The sequence below is a fragment of the Notolepis coatsorum genome (assembly GCF_963971535.1).
Source record: "Notolepis coatsorum genome assembly, chromosome: 15".
NCBI lineage: Eukaryota > Metazoa > Chordata > Actinopteri > Aulopiformes > Paralepididae > Notolepis > Notolepis coatsorum.
This window is the reverse complement of record NC_140179.1, coordinates 4,380,855-4,391,792: the sequence shown is the minus strand read 5'-3', so window position 1 is coordinate 4,391,792 and position 10,938 is coordinate 4,380,855. Positions and strand designations below refer to the sequence as shown.

Here is a 10,938-nt window from a genome sequence, read left to right as displayed (position 1 = left end):
TGAGCTAGCATGACATGGTCGGTATGTTTTCCGGTTGAGTTAGCATGACATGGCCGGTATGTTTTCCGGTTGAGTTAGCATGACATGGCCGGTATGTTTTCTGGTGAGCTAGCATGACATGGTCGGTATGTTTTCCGGTTGAGCTAGCATGACATGGCCAGTATGTACGGATTCCTCCTGCTCTCTAGTTTCATAATGATACCACTATCTTCGCTCTATCAAATAAATGGAATTTATTTTAACTTCAGTCTATAAAACTAAATATGGAAAAAAGGGAAGGGGGCTGAATACTTTGTGAAGGCACTGTTGAGTCCAGCCTTATGCTAGGATCATGATACCGTAGGTCGAAATGTGTGTTTAAAGAGGTAGATCACACCCCACCACTCTACGTTTCACATTGACGTGCATGATCTTTAAGCGGATATAGCATTTTATAAAGCTACAAGGAGAATTTTCAACTAAATCTATAATATCATTGTCAGATTGGTTGTGAGACCTTGGTATAATTACAGTAAACAAATGAGACCATTGCAGAAACAATTTGTAGCCTAATTGTACTGGTAAGACCACATTTCCCCTAAACCCTGTTGTGTGGAGATTTTGCCGTTTGTTCCCACCCTTCAGCATGGACTTGTTTTGATGACGAGAGGAGAGGGAAGAGCCCTTGCTAACCGTGAACGTGGTTATTTTTTGTTGATAAAGCAGGTTTTGTTTGGAAAGGCTTTTGCGTCGAAATGCCTCGAGCATCCCAGTGAATCCGACCCGGTCGCACAAATCATCCCAACAGAATAGAAGATATTATTGGATTTGTCAGTCTCATTCTTATGGGACATGTTTCTGCAGTAATCCTACCAAGGTATGAACATTGTATTGAATTTACAATGATATGTTGAAGTAGAAACCCTCTTAGTAGCGCCTTTAAGGGGCACTTCATCAAAAAAGAATGCTAATTTATTTTGCAGATAATTTCACACACATCGAAAAACTCTAAACAGTTTTGCACACATGCATTCAGTTAGACAGTTATTGAGAGTAAATGAGTTTGAATATGGCCACCAGCGATGTCATTGGGGACATTGAATCCTTGTGTTGTGGTAATTACAGCTCAATGAAATGATACGGTAGCAGGACCCTATAAGACAACGTATTGCAATTTCTTTTCAAACTACATGTTCAAACTAATTTACTCCCAATAAGTGTCAAACTAAATTAACGTGTGCAAAACTGTTTTGTTTTTTCAATGTGTGTGAGATTTATGTGCAAAATAAATAAGCATTGCTTTTTGGTGAAGTGCCCCTTTAAGTAGAGAAGTACCTAGAAATCTATATACACCTCAAAAACAAAATCAGAAATGTATCATAAACAAAGAAATTAAAAAGAAAAAGAAGACAGAACTACCTCTTTAAGTCCAGCTTTTGTGTGGACCTGCTAAACACCATAATAGGCTGCAGTGGTCTGGTTCATGTGAACTGGATCGGACAACCACCACATCCCTGAACTGGAGCGAATAGCACCGCATCCCAAGTATTACAGGCCAACAGACCCCCCCCCCCCCCCACTGCCTGCTCCATACCAGCCACCACACAACACTAGTCCAGCAGGAGGAGATCTCAATAAGTGCCTTGGTGCAAACGAAAGGGAAACCATATGGCGGGTTGAATGTCCCGTTAAGATGAGTTAAGTGAGAAGAGGAGAAGTTATAGAGTTATTACAGTCATTGGTGTGTGTAGAAAACCAGACCCCCCCCCCCCCATCTCACTAGAATATACGGGTCCCATGAATATGTGACCGTCGTCGTCGTCTTGGCACAGCATTTTAGATAGATGAGTATCCAAAATGAGAGAAGCAATAGGAATGGCCCTCGTTACGGACTAGGCGAATAAAAAAAAAGGCATGAGAGGTGGCGGTGGTGGCTCTGTAGCATGGAGCGGGGGGGGGGGGGGGGGGTCGGAGAGGAGGGGAGGGGGCGGAGAGGAAGGGAGGGGGTGGGCGAGGGGTGGATCGGAGGACGCCGCACGCTCCCTCAGTCGCCCACGTCGCTGTCTTGGTCCCCTATGAGCCACAGGAAGTGGAAGCTGAGAGCCAGGAGGGCGGTGCCCAGCAGGTCACCCAGAGCCGTCAGGTAGGGGATGGAGAAACTGTCGGGGTCTTTGCCGCTCTGCCACATGGAGTGGACCATCCAGTCGCATATAGACAGCAGCAGGAGCACCTGGTAGAGAGAGATAGAGAGAGAGAGAGAGAGAGAGAGGGGAGAGAGAGAGAGAGAGAGAGAGAGAGAGAGAGAGAGAGAGAGAGAGAGAGAGAGAGAGAGAAGAGAGAGAGAGCGAGCGAGAGAAAGAGGGAGAGACAGAGACAGAGAGAGAGACAGAGAGAGAGACAGACAGAGAGAGAGAGAGACAGAGACACACACTTAAGGAGCAATTCACTGCTGTTCTATTTTACCCTTTCAAAATGTAGAGGCTCTACAGAGAAGATAAACATTTGCAAAATGATTTCAGTTGTTTCATTTTATCTGGTGATTTTTTTTCAACCCCCGGACCAATTAAATCGCTCTGCTCTACCCTCCCTTTGGAATGAGGACGTATTTGAAAGCAATAGACAAGAGTATAGATAAGGTGGAACAGATAAGGGGACAAGGACGGGGGGACGTTGGTATTGTTCAAAAACCATATTCAAAAAGGTATCTTCTGGGCTTGGTTTTTTTCACAGTACCTCAAAATAATTCTTTTTTTGAACAAGGTTTTTTTATTTGAAAATCTTGTTTTAACAGGCCAAAATAAAATACAAATAAAATAAGGCCCTCCCTCCCCCCACCCCTATACCAGACAAAATCATTCTACAATATCTTAGATCGTTTATTAATCATTGTTTTTCCTTTTAGCTTTTAAATCACCCGACAGCAGTCACATATCTCTTGCATTCTGCAGATAGAGAAGAAGAAAAGTAAGAACATAATAGGAAAAATAAATAATAACAAGCTGAGAGACCAGGAAGGCCAGTCAGATCGCCTCTGTCACATTATCCGCTTCCATACCCTCAAAGAAAGTTAGGAAAGGATCCCAAATATTGTGGAATTTTTCGGTACAACCTCTGATAGTATACCTGATCTTCTCCAGTTTAATATGATACATGACCTCTCTCATCCAGTGGCCGTAGACAGGTGAACCCGGGTCCTTCCATTTGAACAGTATCAGCCTTCTGGCCAAAAGTGAACAGAAGGCCAGCATTCTAGATTCCCACCATCTAAAGTGGATGTCCGCTGGGGCCACTCCGAATAATGCAATATATGGTGATGGCTCCACTTCCTTTCCAAATATCTTAGAGAAGGTGTCAAAGATGGTCTGCCAGTAGGTGTGCAACTTTGGGCACGTCCAGAACATGTGGAGCAGAGTGGCTCGAGCCTGTCTATGTCGGGATATATCTTAGAGAGCCTGTCTTTAGACCAATGCAGTCGGTGTACAATTTTCAATTGGATAACCGCATGTTTAAGGCAAATGGAAGAGGAGAAAATCCCCTGTATTATCTTGTCCCATGTGACCTCTGTGATTGGTTCACCTAAGTCAGTCTCCCATCTGCCCCTGAGGAGGTCTAAAGGTGTCGAGTTGCTTCTATTAAGTAGTTCATAAATTCTGCTTATAGCCTGTTTCTGGATCAGTTTACAGTTCAAGATTGAGTCTAAAAGGGAGGCCGGAGGGCACACTGGGTAGCAGTCCGAGTTCGAAGTTACGAAGCTCCGGAGTTGCAAGTATCTATAGAAGTGTGACCTAGGGATCTGGTATTTCTGTACTAGCTGTTCAAAGGAGGCAAAGTTGCCGTCTATATAGAGGTCAGACAGCGTAATCACTCCACTCCCAACCCAACTGTCAAAGGCCTTATCCATCGTTGATGGGACAAACATGTGATTTCTTGTGATCGGAGCAGCCAGTGATAGTTCCCTGAGGGAGAAGGTTCTTCTAAATTGGTTCCACACTTTCCTCAAAATAATTCTAAGAAAATAAGTTTTGTAAAACCAACTGCAGCCTCCGCAACCGACCTCTCACACCGACATCTCCAGTCTTTGCTGCAGCTATAGGAACATTAACTTCATCTGTGGTTCATGCAGGATGTCAAATATACATTTCCGTCTCTGATTAGGCAGTGGATTTAGATTTAGATTTTCCGCTGATCCTGGATCAGCTTTCCTTTCCTTAGATTTTAAATTTTTTTTGTAATTCTTTAAGGACATACAGTAGGATAAGAAACGAAAAAATAAATAGAAAAATAAATGTAACCAAAAAAAAATATATAATTTAACAAAAAATAAATAAAAAAAGGAGGGAGGGAGGGGGGTCAGACTCATGCTAGTGTGTATCCAGGTACAAGGTTACAAGTGACCATCTCTGCATAAATATTTTTTTTTTTCAGTTGCAATTGTGCAGTCATTTCTTGCATTATATACATCTGTCTCAATCTCTTGGTCCATTGTTTGATTGTCGTGGTTGATTTTGTAACCATGAATGAATGAATGAAAACTTTATTAACAGATTGCAGAATGGGTACAATACAGTACAGCTCAATACACACAATTGTTAAGGGGATGCAGACCAGAGAAAGACTTTCGTCTTGTTTACATCAGGGTCCCCCATTTTCAATTCATCAGGAATAGTGCCATAGTTATCATTTTCCTTGCTATTAACAGTATCACTCTCAAGATGTATAACGTGTCTCCATAGTATGTGCCTTTTGGTATACATCCCAAGATATAGTACGATGGATTCAGAGGTAAGTCAAGATCTAGAATGGTTTTAATCTCATTTTTGATATTCACCCAAAATGTCTGCACTTTTGGACAGTCCCAGAAAATATGTGTATGATCTCCGATCATTCCACATCCTTTCCAACATAGTGGTGAGGACCCACCAGCAAATCCGGAGAGAACTTGAGGAGTCCTAAAGTACCTGACCTTGACCTTCCAGTCAAACTCCTTCCACATTGGGCTATTTGTGATTTTATGATTGCTTGAATGGCTGTCCTCCCATTCACCGACATCTCCAGTCTTTGCTGCAGCTATAGGAACATTAGCTTCATCTGTGGTTCATGCAGGATGTCAAATATATTCAAATATACATTTCTGTCTCCGATTAGGCAGTGGATTTAGAATTTTAAGGGGGGAAAAAGAGAAAAAGGAAAAAAATCGCCCATTGGTGAAACGTAATTTTCCAGGTATCGCCACATGAAGTATCAAGGACAAAATTTAACGGGAAGATTGTTCATTTCTGCCGTAGGTGCGGGGGCAGTGGGGCTTGTTATAATGACGTGACAGCATGAGGTCTATTGTAAACACATCTCCCCCCAAACTGCAGAGGCTTTCATTAAAGTGCAGCTTTAATTAAAGCCACAATATGTGGATTTTGTGATGATGTCAATGTGGGGTATATTCACATACATTCTTGAAGACTGTAGTTTCATCACAATCGGCAATACAATTTAAAAACTCATATGTATCATGTTGTCTAGTGTTAGTCCTTGTATCAAGAGCTCAGTCAGTCAACTAGAGAATGATAGCATGTTGTCTAGTGTTAGTCCTTGTATCAAGAGCTCAGTCAGTCCAACTAGAGAACGATAGCATGTGTTGTCTAGTGTTAGTCCTTGTATCAAGAGCTCAGTCAGTCCAACTAGAGAACGATAGCATGTGTTGTCTAGTGTTAGTCCTTGTATCAAGAGCTCAGTCAGTCAACTAGAGAATGATAGCATGTTGTCTAGTGTTAGTCCTTGTATCTAGAGCTCAGTCAGTCCAACTAGAGAATGATAGCATGTTGTCTAGTGTTAGTCGTCCTTGTATCTAGAGCTCAGTCAGTCCAACTAGAGAATGATAGCATGTTGTCTAGTGTTAGTCCTTGTATCTAGAGCTCAGTCAGTCCAACTAGAGAATGATAGCATGTTGTCTAGTGTTAGTCCTTGTATCAAGAGCTCAGTCAGTCAACTAGAGAATGATAGCATGTTGTCTAGTGTTAGTCCTTGTATCTAGAGCTCAGTCAGTCAACTAGCGAATGATAGCATGTTGTCTAGTGTTAGTCCTTGTATCAAGAGCTCAGTCAGTCCAACTAGAGTACGATAGCATGTGTTGTCTAGTGTTAGTCCTTGTATCAAGAGCTCAGTCAGTCCAACTAGAGAATGATAGCATGTTGTCTAGTGTTAGTCCTTGTATCAAGAGCTCAGTCAGTCAACTAGAGAATGATAGCATGTTGTCTAGTGTTAGTCCTTGTATCAAGAGCTCAGTCAGTCCAACTAGAGAATGATAGCATGTTGTCTAGTGTTAGTCCTTGTATCAAGAGCTCAGTCAGTCAACTAGAGAATGATAGCATGTTGTCTAGTGTTAGTCCTTGTATCAAGAGCTCAGTCAGTCCAACTAGAGAACGATAGCATGTGTTGTCTAGTGTTAGTCCTTGTATCAAGAGCTCAGTCAGTCAACTAGAGAATGATAGCATGTTGTCTAGTGTTAGTCCTTGTATCTAGAGCTCAGTCAGTCCAACTAGAGAATGATAGCATGTTGTCTAGTGTTAGTCCTTGTATCTAGAGCTCAGTCAGTCAACTAGAGAATGATAGCATGTGTTGTCTAGTGTTAGTCCTTGTATCAAGAGCTCAGTCAGTCTTATTACTTATTTTCAGTGGTGGTGGTGGGGCTACACAGGTGTTTACGGTTGACCACTGATTGGGCCTTTAACAAGGGGAAAGGTGTTTGTATGGCAAATTAGGAGATAAGAGAAGATGGAGGAGAGAAAAGGGTATATTAAAAGATAAGCACACGTCTAGAAATAATTTAAACTGCTCACAGTTACTAATAGAATATACCCACAAAAAACAGTCTGGGCTACAATAGATGTCAATTAGATACAGTCCCAACACTGAGACATCTACATTAGATAGTCCCAACACACAGACATTCTTAGAAAGACATCTACATTAGATAGTTACACACACACTTCAAATACTTTATCGGAATCCACATATCATAACCACACAATAAGTACGAACCCTTAATATTTAGGTTATTTTTGTTTTGAGGACATTCTTATGGGTACAGAAAGCCTTGTCTCCGTCAAGTTGTCCCTGTTACAGCAGAAATCCGACGAGATCACACCCACCCACCCACCCACCCACAAATAAATCCAAGATAGATGGATTGTCCAGAAACCGCCGTTGGTGGTGTCAATATTTCAAGGAGAAAAATACATCTAAATTGATGAGAATAAAGAAGATGCACATCAAACAGATCCATCACACAGCCCCCCCCCCCCCCGGCCCTATCCATGTTCTCTGGAGCGAGAGAGAGGAGAGAAAAAGAGAAAGAGAGAGAGAAAGAAACACACTAGACTGCTGGTTGAGTTACATACCGTTAATCCAATCCAACTTTATTTGTATAGCACATTTAAAAACAACATGGTTGACCAAAGTGCTTCACAGTAAAAACCATAATATAGTTAAAAACGCATAAACACAATACAAAGTACACACAGAACTACAAACTAAATTACAGCAGCAGACTACTAATGAGAGGGAGACGAGACGCAGTCAGTTGATAAGCTGTCTTGTGTGAATAAAACAGTCCATGCTTTCCTGGCAATAGAGAGAATCAAGGCAGACGGGAGAATCCTTTCATCGTTGTTTTCAGCTCCATCTCCCGTCTTGCCAACATTGTTTTCTAGGTTCTCCCAGTCTAAATAGGAAATGTGTAGGAGATGAGACCCCCCCCCCCCCCCCCATGTGTAAACACGGTGGCTACAGCTAAAACCAGAGTGAACCACAAGTATATCCACGGCAAGGTTGGCGTTTCATCACACTGAGCAATGACTGTGTCCGTGACGACACATTTTCTGGAAGTGCGTGACATGAAACCGTCGAGTGATTTCTGTTGAGCGCCCTATAGCATAAATCAGCCTTGAGTGGAATTTCACCTATTTTTAACCTGAATCCTATTGTTGTTGTTGTTGTTGTTGTTGTTGTTGTTGTTGTTGTTGTGAGGAGGACATGCGATAATCGGCCATAAAACGTACCAACGTGGTGGAGAGCTTGGCCACATCTAAATGTTTTCCGCTTAAAATATATCAAAATCCTAAACACTTTCAGTTTGTTTCTCGGCTACGTTTCGTCTCTCCTCATCACCTCAATGGAGCCTGCAGAGCCGTAAAGACCTGACCACTGTCTGCTGTCACTTTTTTTGGAGTGCTTTGAAGCCTTTGCAATGAAGGCTAAGCACAGTCACCGCAGCCCGACCAATGAAGGCTAAGCACCGTCACGCAGCCTGACCAATGAAGGCTAAGCACCGTCACGCAGCCTGACCAATGAAGGCTAAGCAAGTCACTGCAGCCCGACCAATGAAGGCTAAGCACAGTCACTGCAGCCCGACCAATGAAGGCTAAGCACCATCACCGCAGCCCGACCAATGAAGGCTAAGCACAGTCACCGCAGCCCGACCAATGAAGGCTAAGCACAGTCACTGCAGCCCGACCAATGAAGGCTAAGCACAGTCACCGCAGCCCCGACCAATGAAGGCTAAGCACCATCACTGCAGCCCCGACCAATGAAGGCTAAGCACCGTCACCACAGCCCGACCAATGAAGGCTAAGCACCATCACCGCAGCCCGACCAATGAAGGCTAAGCACAGTCACCGCAGCCCGACCAATGAAGGCTAAGCACAGTCACCGCAGCCCGACCAATGAAGGCTAAGCACCATCACTGCAACCCGACCAATGAAGGCTAAGCACAAAAAGTTTTTGTCTACCAAAGAAGAGATGCATGCACACCCAACTACGTTTGAAGTTACCCTCGGAGTGTAAAGTCTCATCCAGATAATTGATCCCCGTCTGTAGCTCAGCGATTTCCTGCCTGCACTCTCCTCCATCACCTCAATGAACTCAACCTGACCTCTCTCGATGGCAGCGCCTGAGGAACAGTCGAGACCCAATAATCACTGCCTCCCATCACGTCGTTCTCCACTTTCTTGTTGAACTTTCTTTTTGAGTGCTCACTGCTCAACCTCCCCGGATCTTCCTCTGATCCTGGATCAGCTTTCCTAAGCGTTGTTTTTTGCCTTCCCGGGCAGAGTTTTCCTAACTACAGTACACACCCTTTCTCTAGAGAGAAAATATAGTGCAATTAGTGTTCGAAGTAAAGGAAATAAGTACCCCCCCCCCCCTGCCAAATACCAGACATTCCAGACAGTCAAAGCAGGTCACGGCACCCTCACCTTAAAAAAATTATAAAAGAAGGTGAAAGCAGCGATTGACATTTCAAGTCGTTGCTTCCGTAATTGCCGGATCTTATAATTGCCATCAAAACAGTTGGGAGAAACCTCTCCGAGGTCAGATTCCTTCAGGCATCACCACAAACCACAGCACTGTAGGAATGCACTGGATACACACACGTTTATTCTTCCATGCCACTAGAAAAAACGACACAAAACACCTGTTTATCCGTCCATGCCACTAGAAAAATTACACTAAACTGTTTATTCTTCCATGGCACTAGAAAACTCAAGAAACTCAAGAACATAGGACTTCATTACCTCCCCTGACATTCAGAATGGAAAATGTAGTTGGTTAGCTATTTAGCTAATGTTGATAGCATAGCATCAACGCTAGCTCGCTGGCTACAGCTCAACACCAGCCATGGGAATACTATTTACTAAATGATGGGAGGCTTTTTAATCGTCAAGGTAAGAGAGGATTTGTCATGATCAACTGAAGGCGTATGCTATGGAACAGTATGTGCTTGGCTACTACTTGGGTTTTCAGAAAAAGTACATTTAGCTGTAAAAGCCAGATCAAGCTCAATAGCTTCTGTAACACTGTAAGGGAGATGTCAATCCGTTGTCGACGGTGGTTGTGATGTTGGCTGAGTTTGCACATGCGGGTTAAGGGAGAGGTGGGCTATCGCGTCAAAGGGTTCAGGAAAAGACTTGCATCGCTTGTAAAGACGGCCACGCAAGGGGAGCGTCTTCAGATTTGCGCACTCTGGAAGCCGGTTTCAGAAAGTAGCGTCTTCAGGCTGCCACAGCGCAGTTCCGTGTGGACGAAAGGTGCATGCGATCAAATACTTTGACCGATACGACCGAACTCGGTTTAGTCTGGACATGGCCCGAGAGCACCCAGGGGAATGTGCCGAGTATACAGGTATACATGTTCCGTTTCAGAACTGAGAACACTACTACTGTAGAATAAAGCTCATTTTGGATATAAAAAAATAAAACACACGTTCCATGGGTGATTCATTGTCAATGGAGCAGCTCCAGACTACATACCTGATGACATCACAAGTTTGATTCTTACTTCTCTATTGATTTGATCATTGATAATGAATAGTGATTGAACTGTCATGGAAATATTCCCTCCTAGCATGTCCCTGTTAGCGTAACATAGCCAAGCTTGCTGCATGCGTTACCCGTCTCCCTACAGTGCCTTTCCAATTCACCAACACAGACAAACACCCGCCCACTCCTCTCTCTGTGCCTCCTACCTGATACACGCATGCAGGCATGTATCCCCGTCTTGTCTCGGTCCCTCTCACATTCACCAACTCTTTTCCATGACAGATTAAGTCAAGCCCTCACTTTATTTCCTGTAACTTCAAAGCAGTTTCCTCTTCGCTACGATTTATTCTTTTGCAGTTTATTAATTCCAGCCCTCCTCGCAACATGTCTCCCGGTTGAAAAGTGGCGGTGGCTCGCCGCTACAATGTTGCTGGTAAACTAGCCATGAGAACCAGCTTGACCCTTTTATGCAGAAATAACCCCAACCCGACCAGCCCGACCAATGAAGGCTAAGCACAGTCACCGCAGCCCGACCAATGAAGGCTAAGCACCATCACTGCAAGCCGACCAATGAAGGCTAAGCACCATCACTGCAGCCCGACCAATGAAGGCTAAGCACCATCACTGCAGCCCGACCAATGAAGGCTAA

General features: G+C 43.6%; 1 protein-coding gene across 1 annotated transcript in view; it reads right to left on the bottom strand.

Moving 5' to 3' along the window:
* Nucleotides 1-664: 664 nt before the first annotated feature.
* slc41a2b (solute carrier family 41 member 2b) overlaps nucleotides 665-10,938 on the bottom strand; it is a 68,433-nt gene continuing 58,159 nt past the window's right edge. The window contains exon 11 of the mRNA XM_084330898.1: nucleotides 665-2,209. Within this exon, the coding sequence (XP_084187024.1) occupies nucleotides 2,024-2,209 (186 nt within the window). The 3' untranslated portion in view covers nucleotides 665-2,023. The remainder of the gene's footprint in view (nucleotides 2,210-10,938) is intronic.